Below are 24,775 nucleotides of genomic sequence, written 5' to 3'. Positions count from 1 at the left end.
TATTCTGCTAAGTTGTTTATTTATAAAGTTGCAGGGGATTTAAAACATTGACTGTACATAAAATCTGAACAAAAAGCAGTAAGTGTGAGCTCTCCGGCTGTTGCGGCAACTGTTGTGTATCATTCTGCATCCCGGCGTCCGAAGTCCACCCAGCCCTGGTAATCCCGATCTGACATGCACCCAGAGTTCATCATCTCTGTGAACAAACCATTCCTACATGAACCACACACAAGCATTCAGTAAACAGACCTGAGAATCTCTTGGACCTCAGCCCGTTTTTTTTATCTAAATGACTCGAGCAAAACAAAACGCATCAATCAGTCATGATGGTTCACACCCAAAACCCACATCATACCTGAAATTGCTTGCATTATTTGTTTCGTCATGATCTCTCGTTCGTCCCCAGACAGGTGTGCCCGTCTCTCCATCGGTGCAGAGCGAGTCTGAGGCACCTGTCTGCTAGCCGAGTCTCTCGCTTTCTCCCCCCTGGCTAGAAGTTCCTGTAATACTTTACTCTCTTTAGCCTCTCCAGCTGCACTAGATAGAAGCAGCGCAGCCACCAGTGCAAACACCACAATCCTGTTCCCTGGCATGTCTGTACAGAAGAAGAACAAAAGGTTTATATTCGCTGAATGTGACAAAACAATTCTGCTCAAAACTCCTAAAAGAACTTACTGTAGGTGTGAAGACAGGTGCACAGCAAAATCCAAGCAGTGTGATGCTCCTGGTGCCACATCCACCCTTTTTTATACCACAAGTTGTGTGTGCAAGCGATTCGGCCTAAAATCAGACCGATAACAGTGAGCTTTGGATTGATTGGGAAACAGATGCATTGGGAGGATGTGCGTCAAGGAAATGATGGACCACTACATCCACAAACCCATTATTATGCTTCTCACTTACCTGGAAAGGCCCTTTTTTGCACTGCAATAACAGTAAAACAAGTCAATGTATTTACATTAGAAATCCAATACTCCTTAAGAGCCTTCTTTAAACCAATACAGGGGATGTGATGTAACTGTAACTGGAAACTTGGTCTTGAAAGGCAGAAAAAAAGGTGTTTTCAGGTTTTCAGCTGGCTTCCTCACACCAGAAATCTAAGCTATGAGTGACAGTTATTAACAACCTATTAGTTATTAACACATTTCCTTGTAGTGTTGTATCCACTTCCCTTCATTTCAATACTATGTGGGATATTAGACAACACATTTGTTTTACTCCTATGTTAAGAAAGTAGTGCTTGATGGTGATAAATTACAATTTAATGATTGAGTGGAGGTGATGTGCCAGATGACGTCCATGCTACCCTTTCAGTAACAGCATGGTTGACATTAGGACTGTTTACATACTGTATAGATTTTCTACAACACCATGTGGCCCAGTTATTGTGTGTCCAGTGTCCTCTGACAGCCTGCGCAGGCTTCTAGTAGAGCAAAACACCTGATCATGACCTGAGTGAGCGATACAATTTGATTTATACAGTAATTAAACATGACAGCAAACACAATGGAAAGCAGAGAACACACGTTGTGTTCTGCAAACAAAGATGTTCTGATTGATGATCAAGACTATACAGAAAACCAACAACTTAATGGAATGTTATTTGCACGACTTCAGACATTATTTCTTTTAATCCTGCAGTGAGACGATAGTCACACCTCTAAAAGCTGACTGCACGCACCTATCAGTGAAATCTGATCGTCTCAGGTAGCACACACTGTGGAAAGCTTGTTCCTTCAACCCGACCTGTTGCCCGGGTCAGATTTACACACGCACCCTCTTTACCAGGGATGGTGCAGCAGACGCCCATCGCTCCTATTCTAATTTTATTCCCACTTGCATTGTGTTTTCACAGACGTGTTCTCTCAGCTATGTGTCAACTTTAGAGAACATTCTACTCTTAAACTGCAGGACTTGTAACGCAGGTTACGAGTGAAGTCTTTACTTACAGAATGAATAAACTCATGCAGGCTTTGATATTTAACATATAGTAATGGTGTCAGTAAATCCACTGAAATGTTGAACTGTATGTTATTTTCACACACAACAAACCCTTCTAATCATCAGTGCTGCTGTAGCTGTTTATCTGACATCTTTTAGGTGCTTATTGTGTCCCAAGAGCAAAATGTTTTGACTGATTTTATTAATCTCAGCTCAGAAAATGCACAAAATACCACTTTTACATCTTGTCCTATTGGGGGGAAAAAGCGTTCAAACCAGAAGGACAGAAAAAAATGTAATAAAAGCCACTTATTGACACTCATTGATGTAAACAAACGAACTAATATTAAATCAAAATATTGATAACAACAATATACAACACACTGCTAGATTCTATCTTCACCTTTACACAAAAACGAACAGATACAATAATGAATATTTCTATTTTGAAGCATCCTAGGGATTATAATACTGAATTCAATTTTGTAATTCACAGCAAGTGTGTCCATTGGAGAACTTAGTAAAGTGAATGAAAGCCACCTCCATAAAGTTGTGGCATTCAAAGTGTTATCTGTCACTTTCCCCTGATGGGTGTTTTCCACAGAAGGCTGGTCAGATGCGGGTGAGATGGTTTTAAGAATGTTTGTGCGTGTGCGTGTGCATGTGTGCGTGTGCGTGTGTGTGTTGGGGTGGGGTGGGGTGGGGTACTGCTGAGTTCACTAATGTTTAACTAGACATACTTCTTAAATGATCTATTATGAAAATATGATTAAGGCTTTTGTGTGCTCCCTTTAGTCGTTAAAAAAAACACAGAAGGCGATTAGAGGAACCAGTTTGCAATACTTCAAATAACATCTTTGTTGCTTTGTTGACATTCGCTTCAGATGTCATTTGTCATTTATGTGTCATGCAAGTTAAAGTTTGCATTGCACACTTTCTAGCAGACACACTATTTTATCCCTGAGTAGATGTGTGAGGCAGATTTGTTGCAGTTTGAGCTGCAGAGAGAGTTAAGAACTTATAGTAACAGAGAAGATATGATGATGAAGATGATGATGGGACAGGTGCTGGCTGCAGAGAGAGTGTGGGCCGGTGCAGAGCTTTGAAAAAGTGTTTATAAAATGCTTGCCTAGCTGTTATGCAACAGTGCATTGACATTACAGTAGGAAACCACCAGATAATTGAGCTCTGCTGTGCTCTGGATGAATCTCATTCGTACCTGAGGACAGAAAAGCCTTTAGTATAGTTGAAAACCAGTATGCAAATGGGAGAAAAACATACATTAATGCCGGTATAACTGCTGTTAGACTTGCTTACTTAAAGATCCCATTCACACATGTATTAAGACATTCAAAAATACTCTGCTTAAAAAAGTATAATTACCACTTTAAAATCCTTAAAATTACACCTTCTCCGTCTCCATCATTAAAAAAATCCAGAATCTATAAATATGCAAATATTGTTCATTGTTTAACAGCTGGACACAAGATGTCTTCTCCTTCACTATAAAATTCATTCTCAGTGTTTGTGCACTGGAGGCTTCAAGTTTCTACATCACACATGTGTAAGTTGAATAACGGATCAGGATTGGTTCCGAACTATTTCCTGTTTGTAGGCCTTATAAACTCAGATTTTCAGTGAGCACAGAGAAACTTTCCTCTTTCAGCAGATGAATGTGAAAACAGCTTCTAGCGTCAAACTCTGCACAAACATCATTCTACAATGTGAAGCTCGAACATCCAACTGTAGCAACAAGAAGAAAAACACATTTTTGAGTGGAGGCGGACTTTAAGGTACATGGTAGATTAACACAAAGACAGGATGCTGTGATGCACCTGTTGACTTCCATTTAAGAGCTCCAAAAAAGTTACAATAAGTTTCCACAATATGCAATTTGTCAAAATATTGCTAAATTACTTTAAAGCTGGTCTATGTAGGGTAACTAACAACATCCACAAGTTACATAATAACAAAACTTAAAGTAACAGTACAGTACAAGAAAAGAAGAGTGGTAAAGTCAGACTCATAGTAAAGTCAGTTACACATAAATGTCCTGCTAACATTAGCCACCATATAAACTGCTGCTAATACCAGACAGCAGCAAAATACATGTGTATTGAATTGAGTAAGGTTTGTTTTATTTATTTATGAATCCAACTTGTGTACGAGGAAGATCAGAATCATCTTCACTAGCCAAGTACGTTTATTCATTGAAACCTTGTACACTCTAAGTAGAACTGACACTGAAGAAAAAAACAAAACAAAACACTTGGCTGGATGCCAGGTTATCACAGCAGCCATCAAGCAGCCCAACAAGATATTCAGCTTGTCTTCCACCGCAAATGTTAGTGTACACACCTATAAGGTTTTTTAAAAAAACCATTATCCGCATACCACACGCTGTTGTGGTATCCGACCTGGCGCTGTCTCCTTCCCTCAGACTCCTATAAAATGCCAGTTGTCTCAGGCAGAGGCACTCCTCGTACAGACTCTGTCTCAGACTCTCCAGCTCTGCGCATCACCTCCAGGTCAACCTCCACCTCCACCTGTCGCCATGTCTGTCTCTGTGGAACGGCAAACCAGCTACAGCAACCGCAGCATCTCCAGCTCCAGCAGCGTCAGCCAGAGCGGAGGGATGCAGCTCGTCGGAGGCGGACAGAGCCGCATCTCCACCGCGATTTACAAGGGGCGCGCGCCCAGCGTGTACGGGGGCGCGGGAGGTTATGGGACCCGCATCTCCCAGTCCACCTCAGTCTTCTCCTCCGGGTCCGGGTCCGGGTACGGCTCCGACTTTGCAGTGGTCACCAACGAGAAGGTGACCATGCAGAACCTCAACGACCGCCTGGCCTCCTACCTTGAGAAGGTAAGCCATGATGATGATGATGATGATGATGATGATGATGATGATACACACTGAGCTGCAGCAATCCCACTTTCATGTACTTTCTTTGAAGCCTAGAAAGCACTAAGAAAGCACATAGTACAATAATAATAATAATTAAAAAAATGTTTTAATCTACATCCAGAACTGCATCAGAATCAGTGAAGTGCAAAGATATATTCATGGGATATATTCTCTTTTTTTTTCCAAGGGAAGTTCCCCATCTCCTTGCATGCACAATGCATCTGTTCTAACACATACACATAATCACACCTTATATGCATGTAGGACGCACACCTACCCACAAATTGTCAACTTGAATTCTGTACCCGCATGAAAAAATGATCAGAGGATGCAATACATGCTGGAGATAAGACTTGGCTGTCAACAGTACCATGTGATAGAAGCAGCAGCATTGTCTCTTATTACTGCCGAACCAGTCCCTGATGTTTTTGTTTTGACAGCTTATTTTTTGATCTTATGAAAAATGATAATAAAGATTACAGGCCTCTGGAAATTTGGGTTGGAAGATACATTATATCTATATGAAGCTGGATGGAGAACAGTGGTGGAAAATACCTTAATGCATATAAAGTACTGACTGCTTAATTACAGTACTGAGGTGTTTGAGTGTTTCACATTTACGTCATTTTATTCATGCATTACCTAACAATGTATAACATACCTGTACTAAAACAGAGCTCCACCATGACCAATTGCAACATTAAGATACTAATATATTAATGCATCAGTGATATTAATGCAATATTCCTTATATTATATATATAAAAACACCAATGACAGGGAGACTTCAAGTACGTAACTTTTGATACTTTAAATGCATCAGGATTTTTTAGGATTGTTAAAATATCCTTTTTTGGATTAGAAAAATTCCTTTAACCGAGTAAACAATCACCCAGGAGGAGGAACTAAAGTGCTTTATATCTGTTGTTGCGTAATGTGACCCTCTACTTGTGTATGCAGGTGCGTTCCCTGGAAAGTGCCAACAAGAACCTGGAGCTGCAGATCAGACAGTTCTATGAGAAGAGATGTGTTATTACCCATGACTTCAAAGGCTTTTTTGCCACCATCAGTGATCTCCGAGCTCAGGTACTGCTCATATTTAACACATCACGACACATTAGAATGATGAGAAAACTAAGAAAACTATTTTACAGTACAATTAACTAGAAACAGAGAAAGAATATAGTGTTCAATTTTTCATTCCCCCCCCCCCCCCCCCCCCCCCCCCCATTTAGATTGCAAGGAGATATTCAGAGAATCAAAGTGTCATCCTGCAGATTGACAATGCTCGACTGGCAATGGAAGACTTTAAAATGAAGTAGGTTTACATTTTTCTGTCACTTCATGGTAAAATCCAGATATACTCTCCAATAATCTCATTAAAGTATAAAGAAAGAAGAGGAAAAGAAACTTTTGTAATTGCTGTAAAATAATGGTTAATTGTTTATGTTTTGAATAAGATTTACATTAACGGAAAGGGTACAAAAAGACAGATTTTTGCATTTATTGTTAAATATAATGTGATTTTATTGAAACTTTAACAGTCTATAATGATGATGTACAGTAGAAAACAAATACATCTTCAAACAGCTTCTGTAACTCCCCCTGACCTCCTTCTGTAGGTATGAGGTGGAGTTAAACCTGCGTATGTCAGTGGAGGCTGATGTGACTCGTCTCCGAGGGGTCCGGGACGCCCTGACTCTTTCCATCAGTGACCTGGAGATGCAGATTGAAAGTCTGAAAGGGGAGCTGGCGTATATCAAGAATAGCCATGAGGAGGTCAGAACCATTCAGCTCCGGTGAAATGTCTCCTCTGTCCTGTTTGAAACAGAATTTGAAACAAAAATGGTTGGAGGATACTGAAAGATTTGAAAGCAGGGCGGTCCATTGCTTTGGTCTGTTTCTAGTACAATGGCACCATCTGTTGGTTGTGGCAGCCACGACGCTCACACCTGTAGAAGAGATAAAAGTTTTCTCCTTTTCATGTTGCAGGAGATGAAGCACGTAAGGGTCCAGCAGAGTGGCGCTGTGGAGGTCAAGGTGGACAGTGCAGACTCTGTGGAGCTACCAACAGTCCTGGAGGAAATGAGGAAACAGTATGAAGAGCTGGTGATCAAGAACAAGCAGGACGCTGAGAAATGGTTTCAAAATAAGGTGAGATGGGAGAGTAACATGCACAAAATGACAAAGAACAAAAATTAGGATAAGAAGATTCATAGATGGAAAATTCATGATATTTATTGTATATATTTATGTGTGTGTGTGTAAAGATGGACGCTCTCCAGACACAAATCGTCACTTGCACAACAGAGGTGAAGACATTTTCTTCGCAGCTCTCAGAGCTGAAGAGAACCTACCAGGGTTTGGAGATTAATTGCCAAAGCTCCCACTCACAGGTAGGTAAAAGACAAAAAGACAGAGTACATTTTACACTTTGTCTGTGTAGGGATCATATTTGTTTTGTGCATCATGAAGCTGTAACTTTATGATTTCTCGTCAGGCAGACAGGGCAGTTTTTCCTCTCTTGCAGCTTCTCTTACATCATTCCCGTTTGTCCTGCAGATTCAGTGCCTGCAACAGAATCTAGCAGACACAAATAGTCGATACAGTGTTCAGCTCAGCCAGCTGCAGCAGACCATCAACACGCTGGAGGTGGAGCTGCAGCAGATGAGAGACTCCCTCGAGCATCAGAGAAGCGAATACAACATGCTGCTGGACATCAAGATGCGCCTGGAAATGGAGATCGCTGAGTACAGGAGACTGCTGGATGGACATTCTGAACAAAAGTGAGAGATTAAGCATTCTTTAATTTTTTATTTGTCGGCCAACAGCTTAAGCAGAACATTATGTTTTAAAACGTGTCCACTCTCTCCACAGGGCGGTGGTCATCAGCAAGGTGGTGGAACGAGTGGAAGGTAAGAAACTGTCCACTGAACTGACTTTACTTTCCTGTAAACGTTTGCTGTCATTAGGCTGCAGCAACCGTCGCTGATGCATTATGTTTCTTCTCTACCACTGCAGAGCGTAAACCCCACGTCGAGAGGCGAGTGAAGACCATCGTGGAGGAAATCATTGATGGAAAGGTGGTGTCTTCCGTTGTTGACACTCAAGTGGAGGACCTTCAGTAACAACTCTGCTGATGCTACGCTTTTATGATGATTTGGCCACTAATTAGTTAATAATTGATTCCCTTAATACCTGCTTAATGAATTATTTACTACAGTCATCTGTTATGTTCAGCTTTTCTGTCTACAGGTTATATTATAATATCCAAAATCCAAACTATATTAAAAAAGCACATTTGCTTATTAAGGGGGAGGGGAGGTTGCCTTTGCATATTCTCTCTTTCCTTTTTTATTGCATTTTTATAGCGAGGTGGGAGTAAGTAATGAGATTTTTGTGGTGAATGCTCAATATGGGGTCAAATTATGATCAAAATCCAGGAAATAAAGATGAAAATGTGTGTTTAATCACAAATCAAAAAGGGTTTTGTGCTTTTCAAATAGCATAATTTAACCACAGATGGTATAACTTACTGTTTAAAACAAAATCATGTTTTGGACACACAAATAACAATCGTAAAAGTGTTGAGACATTTGTTCTTACACCAATATCAGATACTGTTAAAAAAAAACACATTGCTATGTAGAGAAACCTACATGAACAATGCAACTTCTCAATCTTTTAGATTGGCTCCCTGCTACAGTATCAAGCCAGTTTTAGGTCTCGGAAAGAAAATGATAGAAGTTCAATAATATTTTGCTGCAAGAGCTTAAGGTTGGGTGTCTTCTGTATTTTTCCTGTGTGGATACTCTGGTGACAATCACAACAATATACAATAAAACCTAATTAAATGTTAATTCTTAAGCACCATGTAGTATTTAGAATGCAATTCTACTCAAGACCACTAGGTGTCACCTTTGTCTTTCCATCCAGAGGTGCAGTCTTGACATAACTATGGTGGATCTCATGACCTTATTTTTTACCAAAGTAGAAACAAATTGTTGCTGCACAAAAGATATTTTAAGACATGATTAACTGAACTTACTTGCAGAACAATAAACAATGTTCTAGAAATAGCACAATAGCTTCTCCAGAGAGGATACATGTCCTGAATGTTACACAGTAACAATATTTCCAAGGTGAAGAATTGGTCCAGTGAGATTTACAGGTTATGCTTCAGTCTTCATTTGGGTGGAGTTGAATCAAGTGGAGACTTGAGATTTCCAAACATCAAAACATCAATGACTCACCTTCCTGATGAATTACCCTGTTGGTCAAAATGACTCAACATGTAATACCTTTGTTCCTTTCACTGCTTTTCTGCTCCCCTCTGTTAGCACGTCGTTGCAGGGTTATTAAACTAAATTAATGATCCTGAGATGTGATTCATGCTGTTTCAGCAGCTTTGAGCAGCATAGAACTATCAAGTTTAGGCAAAGAGGACCATATTCATTTGCTTCACTGTCTAACCATTGCAATTTGAACCGTTCTGCATGACTAGACAAGACAAAAACCACCATCATTGGTGGACCTGCGAAACTCACACCTAACTCACTTTACAGGCAGACTCAAAAGAGTGTTTGTCACTTTCATGATTAAAACAGAGAAAGTAAATCTGTTGATTTGCAGATGCACACTTTAAAGTCCTGTTTTAAAATGAATTCCTAACATCAAATTCAACTTAATGCCTTGCAAAGTAAAAAGTGGTCACACACGGACATGTTCCTTCATGCTTGTGTGTATCACATAAGAAAATCTAAGTTTTCTTTCAGCTGGCTGCATTAATCTCTGTTATCAACAAAACACACACAATTAAGGCCATTCATTGTGTGAATGCGGGCTCTTCATTCAATCCAGTTAAGCACTGTAATGATTTCCAAATGGACTGAAGAGACAGTGAAGCTCTCACATGAATATATAAGTTACTTTTATATATTATTAAGGACAAAAAGTGAATCTAGCTCTCCTTGGTTTTATTTCATTCTCTGTTGTAAATTGCCAGACCTCCCAGTGCATCTGAGCATCGGAGTGTTGCATGAATCATCCCTGGTAGTAAAGGGTGTTGTCAGTATCTGCAGGCTGTGAGCAAGATACAACAGAGATCTGTCTTGGCCTGAAATTAGTCTCTAAGTATCACAAAGGCAGAGGAGCATTGTTAAAAAAAAAAATAAAAACAACCTTCAGTGAGTCACTGCAGCCCTCATTCATTCTCCTACAAGAGATAAAAAGTGAGATATTGTTTAACGTTGGTCTTCTCTCCTTTATGAGACGAACACACCCAGGTAAAAGCACTCCGGGCTATTTCTCATGTAACAACAGTAACCGCATTTTGAACATACTGATCCTGTTTTCACCACCAGCCGCGGTTATACAAGGAACTTCGTACCCAGACTTCAATGGGCTTTTTGCATTCTGAGAACTCATTCCCATTCAGATGAAAAGTGGATGGCATCTATGACACAGTAAAAGTGTCATAAAGAGTTATTGATATGGTTCTTGACAAAAGACCTGCAAGTTGAATTGCGAGTACAACTCATGTCTAGATGAGTTTCTAGCAGATAATCATCCGCTACACATACAGCACATACATCTATTAAAGTCTGCAGTGAAGTTTCAATGTAAATTCTCTGAAAAGCTTTAAAAAAAAAAATCTTTCTTAGTGAATGGAGCATCTGGTTTGCAGGAGTGTCTCAATTAAAACTTTACATACCTCATTCATTCTTACTTCACACACAGAAACCACAGTCACACCTTGCCCTACCGCCACACATACCATCACCATTAATCATTCACATAAAATCCAACTCTGTCCTCTGTTTGCCAAAGCAGAAGAGTGCACACAGTGTCTGTTGGTTGCAAAATATTGTTTTACTCTTTAACTAAATTTAAATTCAAATGAATTAAACGTACATATAAAGTGTATGTATTGACAAAGAGATACAACCTGGGAAGAAACGTATAAAGTCTCTTAACACTTCTGTGTTTTAAATCAAAAAATCCTAAAACAAGAACATCTGAATATGAATGCAGAGCCAGTGAATGAAACTATTTGCTATATGATTATTTTTTATCTATCTGCAGGTGTGAAAATGCTCTTTTTCAGCAACAACGCTGTACTTGCTTCACAGTGAGGCAGCCAGTCTCATCTGTTGGCTTCTGCAGCTCCTTAGAGCAGCAGGGATTTAAGTGCCCTGCTCAGTATGTAGCCTTCCAGTCACAAGCATTCTTCTGCAGCTCCCGACTACTGCTGCCTCAAAAGGACTTTTATGTGATTTTTGTGGGTTTTGTGGCTTGTGAGTTTTTTCAAAAGAATTAACTGTCGTTTAATTGCAGAAGGAGATAAAGTGCCTGTATTTTTTTCCTAAGTGATGCAACAATAATTAATTAATTAGGTAAAGTACAAACCCTCTTAAAATTCACAAAAGTGAAATTTACATTTTTTTACAACTGCTAACCTGTATTACTCAATACTGAGTTCACTTTTTCCAAACTCTTCACAGTCAGCACCACAGAAGTCAATGTGGACTAAACTGTGGATCATTTTTCATTTTTGTCTTGACACAAAATGCTACAGTGACCACACCTTTCAAAATCACAAACGACTCTCTCACTCAAACTCAACCACCCAAAAAAACTCTGTGTATTTCCATTTTGCACATATTTACATACTATTGTCAAAACTGTTCAATTTGCATTCAAAGACCTAACATAATGCAAAATTACTGTAAATGGGCTGCAATTTGATACATTCTGCTACATCTAAAAAGAGAAAAATAAAAATACACTAAACTCCTAATTGGGTCATACAACACTGAGGACCTCAATCCAAGACAGGGTTGACTAGCACTGTTGTCCTTCTATATCTGTAGCTCTCCTATACATGTATGTATAGTAGTATATAGTGAATATGCATGGGTGAAAACTGCATTACTGGTAATACTTTAGTTTCATTTTGTGCAGAAATGTGTGTTAGCAATTGTAAAAAAATATAAAGTAAAAAGCTAGAGACATGTAAACCCACTAAAGCATGAAGTTAAGATTCTGCTGATTGAGTACTACAGTACACAGCACACTACTACAGAATCTGGCCTGCCAACAACTCACTTGTGTAACAATTCAGTTAAAGCTGCAATGCTATGCTTATGTGTCGACATTAGTGCACATGCTAACATTATAAATGTCACATGCTGAACCTAGCATGTTATCATACCAATGTTAGCGTGTTAGAATGCCAACAAGCTACCATGCTAAATGTTACCCACTAAACGATTACATAGCCTATGACGATTTTTATGTAGTTTTACTGTGATACACAGTTTTGATGTGATTACTGGACCTGTAAAAATAAAATATAAACCAGGTTTAGTTAATGAACTTTCTTAGAAAGAATAAATTAACCCTATCATAATAATGTTGATCCTATTATCTATCCTGATAATCTAACTCTAACCATGTCAAACTGTTTCCAAAGTCAAAAATGAGCCCTCATGCTCAACCTGGTGAAAGGGAATTTTAAACTGTATGAATTTAATTTCAGAAAAGGAAGTCAAGTAAGCAAATGTTTTACTGTAAAAAAACGTAACTTTATCTACGTCACATTCTCCAACTTTAATCCTGTTTGACTTGCAGAGCACAGTGAGAACTCTGCCACTCTGTTGCTGTGTGCTACTGTATTTGGGCAGATGCAATCGTTGCCTAGTGCCTGAGGACAAATGTCTGTCATGCTTTACATAATCTTTGATTACCACCAATTACTATTAAAATGTCTTCTCTTTATGGATGTGATAAATGTTCTTTATATTTTCATAGTGTCTATTTTATTTTTATTAACAAAGTGAAGTGGTAATTTGCCAGTTGTGCAATGTGTCAATATGTTTAGTATTTCATTTAAATGAAATGTAAGAAAGTTTCACAACAACACCAACATCCTGTAAACTTTATATAAACTAACTAAACCAGAATGTACCGTAATAATATGCTCTATTTAAACCTTTTCACCAGTGCCACACCCACCAGATAACAATGTGCACAGACTGTTGTGTTGCACTGTATTATATGCACACACATTCTGTATACAGCAACACTTGGTAGTGCAAAGCATACAATACATATTTAGAAATGAAGTGAAACTGCAAGCTAAATGTTTGAAATTGTACAAAAGATACTTTTCCAGTCAGGCAACACTTGTGAACCAATCTAAAAAGAAAGAGTGGGCATCTCTAAATGGAGCAGTAATACTCTTGATGAAGTGCAACTCAGCTGTACGGAGCTACACATTACAGTATGTGCACACTAGAGTTTGGTGTGTTGGTGTGAAAATGCTGTCTCCAGAGGGACAAAAATGTCTGACATAATTTATAGGCTTTTAGCACGCGCATGGGATGAGTTGTAACCTCAAAATGAAAAACGGGATTGAAAAAAAGAAACATCTGGCTTGTATTACCCCAAGCTGTGTGTGTGGACAGTTTGCAACAGTCATCTGGTAGTTAGAGATAAAACAACTCTTTGTTAGCTTTAACCCCAAGCTAAATGCCCCAAAATATAAATGCATTATTGTTGCATCCATGAACCCAGAACTGCAAAGAAAAGTTTAAATGCCTACGTTTTTAAATTAAATCAACCTTTCCACATGCTTGATGTGAGACTTGTTGTTCAAAATCCTCTGGGGCTTTGTATAAGACTAAAAAGAAATACTGTGGTGAAATGGAAAGAAGCAAACAAGCAGGCGCTTGTTCTTGTTTGGGCATGATACACATGCCAATGCACAATGCCAAGAAAAATAAAGAACAAGCAGACTCATCATGGGGAGATTTCCAGCAGTGCTGTGCCCAGTCTTGAAAAAGCCAGTTCTCAGCTAATGTCATAAAAGTCTATAAAAAAATGGATTTGAACTGGCAACCCTGCGGGCTATTGTTGAGCAAAAAACAGAAGACAAAGTATCAGAACTCATTTAGCAAAGTTTAAGATGTTAAAAATAAAACGAAACTTTGAAACACAAAAGAACCAGCACTTGGAAGTTGATTTTACTGCAAGATAACATCAACGGCAAAAAAAAAAAATAAGGCAGAGAGGTGTGTGGGAAGAAGTGCGCTGGCTGAGAGTCAATTGAAAGACTCATCATCCATTTTACTGTGTTTACAGTACTCGTTTCCTTGGTTACATAACAGGTTTGTTATGGCGCAAATTCAATAAAGACAGATTACCTGTCAGAACACTGACAAAGACTTAAACCTGAAGGATTTACCTGAATAACTAACCTAAGGCTAACAGTGACAGGTGTGGCTGTTTTACTATTCATATTCATAGTTACTGTAGAAATAAAAGATAAAAGTTCGGATGGATGCCCTGCTTTGATGCACATCAATATAGAGCATGGATATGAATAATGAATAATGAAGCATATGTGTATATATATATATGTATATGCATAAGCAAATGAGGTTTGAAGCTAGTTTTAACGTTTGAATGATGTCATTAAATTTCCTCACAAAGTAGGATTAAGCGTAACTTCACTTTCTCCCTGTAATCATTGCACAAAATGAACCTGAAGGGCAGTGTGTGATGGGTGGGGCAGAGCACCCATTTTAGGACATGCTCCTCCCTTCCGTTCTGCACGTCTCCACTCACAGCAGAGGCAGCAGCCCTGTGCAGGATATAAAGGGTGAGGGAGGCAACGCTGTACATCTCAGTCCATCATCTCCTCTCCGAGACAGGCAGACTCCCTGAGCAACCATCACAACAGCAACCATGTCGATGAGAAGCGGCACCATAAAAAGCTCTTTTTCTGGGCGCTCCTATGCAAGTGGAGGACTGGGTGGAGGCGGTTCAGTGCGTAGGGGATATGCTTCAAGTGTGTATGGTGGTGCAGGGGGCTCTGGAGCAAGAATCTCTTCCTCCAGCCTTTTCAGCTCAGGAGGTGGTGCAGGTGGTTATGGTTTTGGCATGGGAGGGGGAGGGAGCTCAGGCTTTGGGGTAGGTGATGGCGTTGACATCCATGTGGGGGCCAACGAGAAGGCCACCATGCAGAACCTGAACGACCGTCTGGCCACCTACCTGGATAAGGTGCGCAACCTTGAGAAGGCCAATGCCGAGCTGGAACTCAAGATCCGCCAGTTCTTGGAGAGTAAGACCTCCCCCGGTGCCCGTGACTACTCAGCTTTTGAGGCCACCATTGCTGACCTGCAGGGAAAGGTATGTCATGAGAAGCTGAGGCATTTCACACTGTAGTTTATCATGCAATGCAAAGTGATCCTCTGGAAATTTACAGTTAATCCAAGTGGCAATGCAAAATTTTGTTGATAGTGATCGTGGGCTTTACTGTCCTTGTGTTACATGTAATGCTTTATGAAGTGTTGCTGACAGCATAGTTAATGTCTACAGAGTCTATTTGCAGTTGGAGACAGTTTTATGAAAGAATTCAATTCATTATGTAACATGAAACATTTCTTCATCACCCAGATCCAGGATGCCACCCGTATCAATGGAGGAATCTATCTGGCAATTGACAATGCAAAACTGGCAGCAGACGACTTCAGAACCAAGTAAGAATCATGATGACTGAAAGTGTCTTGGTGAAATGTAAAAAAATTGAGAATTGACTCTAAAGCAACAAGAGATGCATATTTTGAAGATGCAAACATTGATGTTTGATCTCTTGCTGTGTGACAGGTATGAGAATGAGCTAGCTATGCGTCAGTCAGTTGAGGCAGATATCGCTGGTCTAAAGAAACTGTTGGATGAGCTGACACTGTCCAGATCAGACCTGGAGATGCAGATAGAAGGCCTCAGGGAGGAGCTGATCTTCCTCAGAAAGAACCATGAGGAGGTGGGTAAAGCAAAACTCTGAACATTTGCATTGTGATTAATTTGCTACTGTAAAGTAAAATCTGTCAGGAGTTGATATTTTCTTAAACTTGTCACTCAAACTGACCAAACCTCTTACCAACCTGTTTATTCAACAGGAAATTGCAGCCATGAGGTCACAGATGACCGGACAGATTAACGTGGAGGTGGATGCAAAACCACAGGTAGACCTGAGCGTCATCATGGCTGAGATCCGTGAGCAGTATGAGAATGTGGCTGCCAAGAACCAGAAAGAGCTGGAAAGCTGGTTCCAGACAAAGGTAAGATTCAACCCTTACCCTAGTATTTATTTAGTGACACAGCCAACACTGTATATTTCTTTCACTTGTAATTTTCATTGTCTGCTTAGACTCTTGTTCAAAGGCGTGTGGTTAAACATGAAACTGACATTCTCCTATGTCTACTGCAGACAGAGGCGCTGAACAAGGAGGTGGCTGTGAGCACAGAAACTCTGCAGACCTCCAAATCCCAGATCTCAGAGATCCGTCGCACACTGCAGGGTCTGGAGATCGAGCTACAGTCCCAGCTTAGCATGGTAAACCCTTATGTTCTTATTCATCACTTTTGCATTCTGTACACTCTTTACTTATTCCTCCCTCTGCAAAATTACATACAAAGTTTGATACACCTACAGTATTTTTCAGTGTATTCATTGTTTCTCTCCTCACCATCCCTCTTTGCTTTTCCTCCCTCCTGCAGAAAGCAGCCCTGGAAGGCACTTTAGCTGACACAGAGGCACGATACTCCATGCAGCTCCAAAGCCTCCAGATGCAGGTGACGAGCATGGAAGAACAATTGATGCAGTTGCGTGCTGACATGGAAAACCAGAGCCAAGAGTACAGAATGCTGCTCGACATCAAAGCTCGTCTGGAGATGGAAATTGCAGAATACAGGAGGCTGCTGGACGGAGAGGGCAGGTAAGAGAAGAGAGAAGGATAGCGCTTTGGAAGAGAAATGCATGATGTGATCGCATGTGAATGTATGGTCTTTAAAAATAAAACTATACTGTATGTGTGCAAGTAATAGAACATTTGTATCCCTTCATCATAAACTAATAACTATTCTGTAAATTGAAACATTATAACAATGATTCTCTTACTCTCAACAGCATTGCCAGCTCAATGACCATCGGCGGAAAGTCCAGCACCAAGGTGATAGTGGTCACAGAGGAACTGAAGGACGGCAAGGTGGTGTCCTCCACCACCACAACCTCATAATCTGTCTCACACAGCAAACACAACACAAGGGAGCAACACCTGATGGCCAAAGCACAACATTTGAATCCAGTACTTCCATCACACATGTGAATGCAATAAAAGGCTCTCTGTTTGCTGACTACTATTTTGTGCTATATGTTTGACTTATTTGTGTCTGCATCATTCCAAATAATGTCATGATAATTACAGTTGCAATGTCTGAAATTGAACATTTCATCCTCCTGATGAGAGTCAATTTAGGTGTTTGGTAGTTCTGAAATTCATTATTTTGAAACATATGTGTATAAAACCTGCACACAATCAAATCATAATAGCTTGAGGCTGCAGTACTTCAGCAGCGTTAGCCACATTATGTCCTGATAAATGAAGGACAGAGAAAGTAATGCATCCTGAGGCTAGTTGGAAGTTCTAGGAAAAGAGTTAAAATGCTCTCCCCTCTCCTCAGCAATTTCTCTGAGATACCAGTGAGATCAGAAGTTAAACCCCAGAGACGACCCAGTGTTCAGTAATACGACACTACAGTTGTACAGCTCCCAGGTCTGAACTATAAGACTGAAGCTGAGTGTGTGTTAAAAACAGCACGGATGATCACCAGGACCTTTGTCCCCAAATGAATTAAGATTTTCTGTTTCAAATTTAATTCTTATTTAGACAACAATGTGCTTATGAATTTGACTATTTGATGGGCAACTTATCAAGGGAGTTTGCTTTACTTTCACCTAATGCATGCTGAGATAGGTCCCAGTCTCTCTTTACACTGAATAAAGCAGCATTAAATGATGTTTGGCTACTAGGGGGCAAAGCATAGATATATTATAAGAAAGTCATACCAGATGGCACCCATTCATTCCAGTGAGTGACAGCTGGCTACCCAGAGCATACTTCCTGATTTGCTTGCATCATGCACAGCCCACTACACATGTGCATTCATTTTATTCTTCCATGAGCCCACCTGTCCGTCCCATAGTCTTTATATAACTTTTCCAAGCTTTGACAAAGATTTACAATATTAAACTTCATGGTTTAAAATTTATATTGCAAAAAGTAATAATGGACCTTGTTTGCAATTTGAGGTATCCTGTCAAAGGTTTTTCTTTTTAAAAATGATGGTCTATAGGGATTTTTGTTGTTGTTGTTGCAGCATCATAGACACAAACAAAGCAACATATCCCATTGGAGTCATATTTCCAGCCACTTGATGAATGTTAGTTTCATATATTTTAATATTCATTGGCTTTAGCTGAGGTTTGGTCTCTAAGAACTGTGCTAGGCTTACAGTCCGTTTATCAGAGGTTGTTTGATAAAAACAGCTGCCTGCTGATGCTGGAAACAACATTGTTGAGAGCAGTGAGACTCAACTGTATAATAAATTTGTCATAAAACCAAAACAATGAGTTAAAAAAGACTAAAAAGCTAAAAAAAAAAAAAAAAAAAAAGAAGTGCAGAGTTTGGAGATAATTCTCTGTGAGTTTGTCACAACAATTGACCCCTTTTTCATTATATGTACAGTACTCGATCCATTATTGGTATAAAAACACTGATCAATGCAACTTTTAAGAATACATGGGCACATAAAATGATTGGGTGGTTACGTTCAAGCCATCAGCAGCCATATCTGCTCTGATATTTGTTCTTTACAAAAAGATTCATTATTCATCAGTGAGGGAAAACAATGATGAAAATGTAGGGAAAGCAATGAAGTTCTCACACATAAAACTCTGATTCAACTGCATGATCTTTATTGATTTTTGATAATGCTTCCAACGCATCACTCAACCTGATCCACATCCACATCAACAGTCTTGCTACTTTCGACCACCCTTCCATCCACAACTGTCTCCACCACTGTGATGACCTTGGTGACCACTGAAGAAAAAGAAAAGAAACAACAATCAGGAGCAAATCTCATCACATTTCTTAAACCTTGTTAAAACTTCAGCAGCACTTCAAAAAAAATTAAAGAATGCTTACCTTGTTTTGAACTGGTGATGGAGAAGAGAAGAAGAAGAAGAAAACATTAGAATATATCCAGATTGTGATTAAATGTTTTAAACTTGAGTGGGTATTTCTTTTCTATAACATCTGATCCCTCCCTTATCTCTCTCACCTGTCATCCTCCCCATCCAACAACCGTCTGTACTCTGCGATCTCCAGCTCCAGGCGGGTCTTGAGGTCCAGCAGCATGTCGTACTCTTGCTTGTTGCTGGCGATGTTGGCGTGGAGCTGGGACAGCTGGGCCTCCAGGCTTGTGACCATGTTTTGAAGGCTTGCCAGCTGTGCAGCGTAGCGGGCCTGAGTCTCTGCCAGGGTGCCCTCCAGAGATGCTTTCTGGTGGTGTCAGAGGGTGAAGTTATCATGTGAGTGGGCATTCAGTGATTAAGATTCTTTATGCATTGACTGCAAGGCCTGTTGGTCTGAGTGTGTAACTGGCATTATGTGTCAATATATGTTGACATACCATGCTCAGATGGGACTGCAGTTCAATCTCAAGCCTCTGGAGGGTGCTCTTCAGGTCTTTAATCTCTGTGCGGGTTGTCACCAGAGTCTCTGTGTTTGTGATCACGTCCTGCTCCACCGCTGCGATCTAGACAAATCAGAGACACAATGTCACATGTTTTACTCAAGAATTACAGCAGATGACTGACATACTCTCAAGATAAGAAAGCTCCACTTAGCTCTTTAAAATTCATCAGTTCAACAGTTATATTTTCCAGTGGTGGAAAAAGTACTCAGATCCATTACTTTACCAATACAGCAATGTCGAAACAAGTAAAATTACAAGTACATTACAGGTTATTAAAGTAAAAGTCCAGCATTATTACATATGACATCATTAGATTATTAATACTGAAGCATGAATGTTAGAGCAGCATGTTACTGTTGTAGCTGCTGGAGGTGGAGCTAGTTTCAACTACTTTATATACAGTTAGCTAGTTTAGTCCAGTGGTGCCCAAGCTAGGGGTCAGGCCCCAAAGGGTCACCAGATAAATCTGAGGGTTCATGAGATGAGTAATGGGAGAGAAAAGAATAAAACAAGAAAAGTTCTGATACACAAATCTGTTTTCAGTTTTTGGACTTTTTATCAATCTTTGATTTTTGGTGAAATATTGGATCATTTGAACATTTATTGAAATTAGTAAGAAGTTTAGAGGGAAAAATCATTATTTGGTGGAGCTGTTAACAACTCATAGACATCTGACATGTTAAATCTTCATCTGAAAAGTAACTAAAGCTGTCAAATAAATGTAGTGGAGTAGAAATTACAATATTTCCCTTTGAAATGTAGAGGAGTGTAATATGAAGTAGCATAAAATAGAAATACTCAAGTAAAGTACAAGTACCTCAAAATTGTACCTAAGTACAGTACTTGAATAAATGTACTTAGTTACTTGCTACCACTGGTACTTTCTCACCTTGTTCTGGTACCACAACTCGAGATCTTTGCGGTTCTTGGCGATGGCACCCTCGTAGTGTTCCCTGATGTCTGTCATAGTCTTGTTCAGATCCATAGAGGGAGAAGCGTCCACAGCCACGTTGACCTGGCCGCCCATCTGACTCCTCAGCAGAGCCATCTCCTGTGGGGGTCAAAGGGAAACATCTCAATCAGCCAGTGCAATTACTCTAAGTAATCTCTTATTTTTTGTTAATTATAACAAGATTATCTTGCTATATTGTATGCATGCATGCTTTTGGTTGTTTGATCTGTGCTATGAACTGTGTGTGTGCATGCAGTACATCTAAGATAAACAGTGACAATGAGCTAATGGAGGCAGAGAATAATACAAGGAAGTGTGCTGAGGAGAAGGGGGCAGCGTTGGGAAAAAGGAAAAGGCGACAGAGCTGTTTATAAAAACATTAACCTAACATGCCATTTCCTCAGTGCTATCAGAGGTGAGGCAGAGGTCATGTGTGCACATATCGAAGGGCTTAGACCACCACAATAGACCATGACAAATGGTGACAACTTTTTCATGCAGTGAATAGCTGCTGTGTTAAGCTCCCTGCTGGTGAAAAGATGGATGATGTTGAACAATGTTTCATTAATCACTGGTGTAGTAACATTTACTTTCAGACACTGTGAATACACAGTGTGGGTGTTGGCCTGTGTGTAGAAATGTATTGCATGTTGACAGATGCAAGCTCAGTTTTTGCTGTCAACCAGCCTTGAACTGGTTAAATTTTGTGCTCCACCACTCTCTACACCCTCACCTCTTCGTGGTTCCTCTTGAGCACGATGAGCTCGTCCTTCAGGTTCTCATACTGACTCTCCAGATCCATCCTGGCCAGATTCATCTCATCCAGCACCCTCTTCAGTCCTGCAATGTCTGCCTCCACAGCCATCCTCATGGCCAGCTCGTTCTCATACCTGAGAGGGGGGACACAGGAGGCCGGCCAGACAGGTCAGACAGGTTTAAGTGGATCGTTAAGATTAGAAGTCATGTCAACTAACTAATGTCAGTTAGACATGAGTTCACATATATATCGCATATATTAGGTTTCACTTATGTGGCAGGGTGGAGAGGGCACACTCACTTCATTTTGAAGTCATCGGCAGCCAGTTTTGCATTGTCGATGTCCAGGACTGTCTTGGCATTGAGTCTAGAGGCAATACGAATCTGAGAGGGAAAAAAACACAGGGAAACAAGTCAAAAAAGAGACAGTGGATCTCATGTTTCAGACAGTTTACCGGACACAACAGCACTACCGGTATGGGATGTTTGAGGCCAATATTGGTATTTGGGGTTTAAAAAGTCTCTAATACACTGATATACCATTTGATACTTTTTACACTTTTCCAGAAAGGGTTCCTTAAAATGTGGTTATTAAAGTGGTTATTAACTTATAAAGAGATACACTGATACCAATGATACTTAATATCAACTTGCTGATATATCGGTCAGACTGTGGCTTCTGTAATTATCACTGTGACATTGAACGCTGTCGGCAAGATGTGATGCACAGTAGGAATGACAGTAACAAATATTGCTACCTTATTGCTTTCCATTTGTGTCATGTGCTTCTTGATGAGATGGCATACCTCCAAACTATGGCAATGATGGATTTACTGGCTGTCTAAATCAAATATCAGCTGTCATACCCTAACCCCCAAATCACACTGTCAGCCACATGCCATACATACCAACAAACACCTGCCCCACCCCCTCCCTCCTACACAAACACAAGGTATGATAACAACAGGAAGATGAGAATAGGAAGATAACAGAAAATACTGAAACACACCCATATCTCCCTGTTTCCTCTTACCTTGTCCTTCAGGTCATCGATGATGGCGAAGTAGCTGGTGTAGTCGTGGCAGATGACAGTTTTGCTCTGGTACCAATCTCTGATCTGCTTATCCAGGCGGTCGTTCTCCTTCTCCAGGGTGCGGACCTTCTCCAGGTAGGAGGCCAGACGGTCGTTCAGGTTCTGCATGGTGGCCTTCTCGTTGGCCCCGACATGGAGGTCCAGGCCGTCAGAAAGGTTGAAGCCTCCGGAGGGTGGTGCATAGCTCATCTGGGAAGAGGAGATGCGGGTCCCACGACCACCTGCTCCACCGTAGACACTCATGGTCTTCTGGCCATAGGATCTAGTGCTGAACGACATGTTGAAGGGTCTGGATCTGGACCAGGTAGGAATACTGGAGTTGATCTGCAGTTGTAAGCATCACTTTGGTCTCCTTGGTTATATAGCAGCGGCAAAGTGGGAAGGGCTGGGAGGGGGTTGAAAGTGAAGAATGCAGCTGACAGGCTACCCCCCTACTCCTCTATACAATCTCTCCATCAACATGGGTGTGGTAGCTGGTGGGTCGGGGTTCATCTGCCTTCTTTACAGGACAAACTCGTGATTCCACATTTTAACGCTTCTTAATGACGGAGCATTCCTTGAACACATTTTTCTGTTATCCTCAACCTGTAGCAGTAATCACAGCCTTGCTTGTTTAGTTGCTTGAGCAGGTTTAGAGGCACAAAAACAACAATTTGAGCACCTATAGTATAGAAGAAAAAGCTATGTAAGCTATATAATATTCACTCAGCATGATTGCTCACAGCAGTGACAGAAATGGCACGTACAAGCGACAATTTCACCTCAGTGAAACTTGGGGCCAAAGGTAGAGGGCAAGGCATTTCTGAGATAGCTGAGGAAATTTTTGTCACAAAGGCTTGGAGCCTAGGTGTTCATTATTGTGTGTACTAATCTTATACAATATACTCTAATGAACAAATAAATACTTTTATTTAAGCATCACAAACCCAAAGGTGACCAGCCCACAGAGGCCTACAAGACTCTGCTTGCATCACATACAATACAGAGGTAATAGAAAACAAGAAGGAACAAGTAAAACTCATAACACTGTATGTGTCACAACATAACAGGTATAACCTTAAGTTAAACATACCATCCTTTCATACTGTGATGATAAGCCTTTGACAAAAACTGAGCTTTGTCAAATGCCTGGTATGTAAACATGTACATTCATCCATTGTGTCAAACAGTCTGGCAGACATTTTCTGGAAAAGCTTAATTCAAACATCATGATACAATTGACTGTCAAATATTTCATCCAAATCACACAGGTGACACTTTCTGTCCTCCTCTGGGACTCTTTACTGCGCTCAAACAGACCTGTGTGCTCTGCAGGTTAGGGGTCACATATTGCTCTGGATCGGAAATGTGCTATGTAAAAATATGCTCTCACTTTAGGTTTCCTTAATATTTCTTTGGATCATTTTTTTCTTTATGAGTCTTAAATAACTAACGCTACAAAGGAACTTAAATCTAATTATGTAGTGTAAACCAAACAGTGAAAAGAACTCTATGAGTTAATTAACCTGTTCACAGTCACAACATGTCCCCCTGTTGCCTGACTTCATATTGCTCCCACTCCCCTAACCCTAACCTTAACCTTAACCCGAATGCTAACTGGACCATTGTGCAGCAGAAAAGGGTAGAAAAACTGTGGATGACAAAATTAGGTACGTTTGCCTCCACAGGTCTAAATGAACTATAATGATCCACTGTACACCTAACCATATGTCTTTAATGTCTGAACATGTCATAATTGCTAAAAATTTGTACATCGTAGGAGTATCCAGGCATCATGTCATCATGTGCATGAGTGAAAAAATGAGTGAATAACCCCTCCCACTTGTACTCACCTGTGACTTCAATTAAAATTCCACCTGAATTGTTTATTAATATCTTTTTAAACTAAAAGTAAATATATGGTCAGCTTGCCTTCAGCAGGTAGTCTTCAATGGGGCCAATTTCCTCTCAGAAACTTAAATAAATAGAAAAATCAAAAGAATGTCAGATATCATTGTTGTCACTACCAATGCTAATAAATAAAACAATAAAACAATACAAACCAATGTGTACCTGTGACTGATGATTTTTTACATATTCTCTGTATAGCACATGCGTGGATCTGAGTGGTTCTTCTTCTTCTGAGTACTCCTGCAACTTTGTATGTGATGATGTTACCAATGTGTACATATGTGATTACAGCTTTACTGTGTGTCTGTATTTATATATATATATATATATATATATATATATATATATATATATATATATATATATATATATGTATATATCCCAAAACAAGCAGAGTACAGATGCCTTCAGATGTATATGGTATGTGACAGTGACATGTTAATCTCAGTGGGAGAAAAGGATCATGATTTTGCATCATCTTAATTTCAAGGTGGAGTAGCCATCGGGATCCTATCAGCCTCCTGAGCCTGTGCAACAAAGCCTCATGCGGAATAATTCACCCTTAGTCTCTCCTCCACCTGACCTTAACCCTAACCCTGATTTCCCTTCTGAACCACGTAGGATTCCCTCT

The 24,775-nt window shown here is 40.1% G+C and overlaps 4 protein-coding genes across 4 annotated transcripts; 2 read left to right on the top strand and 2 right to left on the bottom strand.

Annotated features, from left to right (window-relative positions):
- Positions 1-80: 80 nt before the first annotated feature.
- On the bottom strand, positions 81-4,393 carry LOC121886125 (gastrin/cholecystokinin-like peptide). The gene is made up of 4 exons (XM_042396052.1): positions 4,336-4,393; positions 676-780; positions 356-595; positions 81-196 (listed from the first exon to the last, which is right to left on the bottom strand). Exons 2-4 carry the CDS (start codon positions 734-736, stop codon positions 120-122), a joined length of 378 nt encoding a protein of 125 aa, XP_042251986.1. The 5' UTR covers positions 737-780; positions 4,336-4,393; the 3' UTR covers positions 81-119.
- On the top strand, positions 3,461-8,713 carry LOC121886030 (keratin, type I cytoskeletal 19-like). The gene is made up of 9 exons (XM_042395921.1): positions 3,461-4,804; positions 5,807-5,932; positions 6,082-6,164; positions 6,469-6,625; positions 6,839-7,000; positions 7,117-7,242; positions 7,409-7,632; positions 7,724-7,761; positions 7,868-8,713. Exons 1-9 carry the CDS (start codon positions 4,496-4,498, stop codon positions 7,972-7,974), a joined length of 1,332 nt encoding a protein of 443 aa, XP_042251855.1. The 5' UTR covers positions 3,461-4,495; the 3' UTR covers positions 7,975-8,713.
- A 5,802-nt stretch (positions 8,714-14,515) lies between these two features.
- On the top strand, positions 14,516-17,053 carry krt15 (keratin 15). The gene is made up of 7 exons (XM_042395933.1): positions 14,516-15,040; positions 15,308-15,390; positions 15,518-15,674; positions 15,811-15,972; positions 16,122-16,247; positions 16,412-16,629; positions 16,821-17,053. Exons 1-7 carry the CDS (start codon positions 14,597-14,599, stop codon positions 16,927-16,929), a joined length of 1,299 nt encoding a protein of 432 aa, XP_042251867.1. The 5' UTR covers positions 14,516-14,596; the 3' UTR covers positions 16,930-17,053.
- Positions 17,054-18,539: 1,486 nt separating this feature from the next.
- Positions 18,540-24,459, bottom strand: krt98 (keratin 98). The gene is made up of 8 exons (XM_042395959.1): positions 22,195-24,459; positions 21,463-21,545; positions 21,139-21,295; positions 20,343-20,504; positions 19,388-19,513; positions 19,037-19,257; positions 18,901-18,911; positions 18,540-18,795 (listed from the first exon to the last, which is right to left on the bottom strand). The coding sequence occupies exons 1-8, from the start codon at positions 22,531-22,533 to the stop codon at positions 18,698-18,700; spliced, it is 1,197 nt and encodes a 398-aa protein (XP_042251893.1). The 5' UTR covers positions 22,534-24,459; the 3' UTR covers positions 18,540-18,697.
- Between the last annotated feature and the right edge of the window lie 316 nt (positions 24,460-24,775).

Source organism: Thunnus maccoyii, chromosome 2 (genome assembly GCF_910596095.1).
Source record: "Thunnus maccoyii chromosome 2, fThuMac1.1, whole genome shotgun sequence".
NCBI classification, from domain to species: Eukaryota; Metazoa; Chordata; class Actinopteri; order Scombriformes; family Scombridae; genus Thunnus; species Thunnus maccoyii.
This window is presented reverse-complemented; position numbering and strand designations above follow the sequence as displayed.

Coding starts and splice junctions, on each gene's coding strand:
- krt15 (XM_042395933.1), top strand. CDS start 14,597: ATGTCGATGAGAAGCGGCACCATAAAAAGCTCTTTTTCTGGGCGCTCC. Junction 15,973..16,121: donor AAAGCTGGTTCCAGACAAAG/GTAAGATTCAAC, acceptor TGTCTACTGCAG/ACAGAGGCGCTGAACAAGGA. Junction 16,630..16,820: donor CTGCTGGACGGAGAGGGCAG/GTAAGAGAAGAG, acceptor TACTCTCAACAG/CATTGCCAGCTCAATGACCA.
- krt98 (XM_042395959.1), bottom strand. CDS start 22,533: ATGTCGTTCAGCACTAGATCCTATGGCCAGAAGACCATGAGTGTCTAC. Junction 21,546..22,194: donor TCGATGACCTGAAGGACAAG/GTAAGAGGAAAC, acceptor TTTCCCTCTCAG/ATTCGTATTGCCTCTAGACT. Junction 21,296..21,462: donor GCCGATGACTTCAAAATGAA/GTGAGTGTGCCC, acceptor CCCCCCTCTCAG/GTATGAGAACGAGCTGGCCA.
- LOC121886125 (XM_042396052.1), bottom strand. CDS start 736: ATGTGGCACCAGGAGCATCACACTGCTTGGATTTTGCTGTGCACCTGT. Junction 596..675: donor CACCTGTCTTCACACCTACA/GTAAGTTCTTTT, acceptor TCTTCTGTACAG/ACATGCCAGGGAACAGGATT. Junction 197..355: donor AATAATGCAAGCAATTTCAG/GTATGATGTGGG, acceptor GTTTGTTCACAG/AGATGATGAACTCTGGGTGC.
- LOC121886030 (XM_042395921.1), top strand. CDS start 4,496: ATGTCTGTCTCTGTGGAACGGCAAACCAGCTACAGCAACCGCAGCATC. Junction 4,805..5,806: donor TGGCCTCCTACCTTGAGAAG/GTAAGCCATGAT, acceptor TTGTGTATGCAG/GTGCGTTCCCTGGAAAGTGC. Junction 7,243..7,408: donor GCCAAAGCTCCCACTCACAG/GTAGGTAAAAGA, acceptor TTTGTCCTGCAG/ATTCAGTGCCTGCAACAGAA.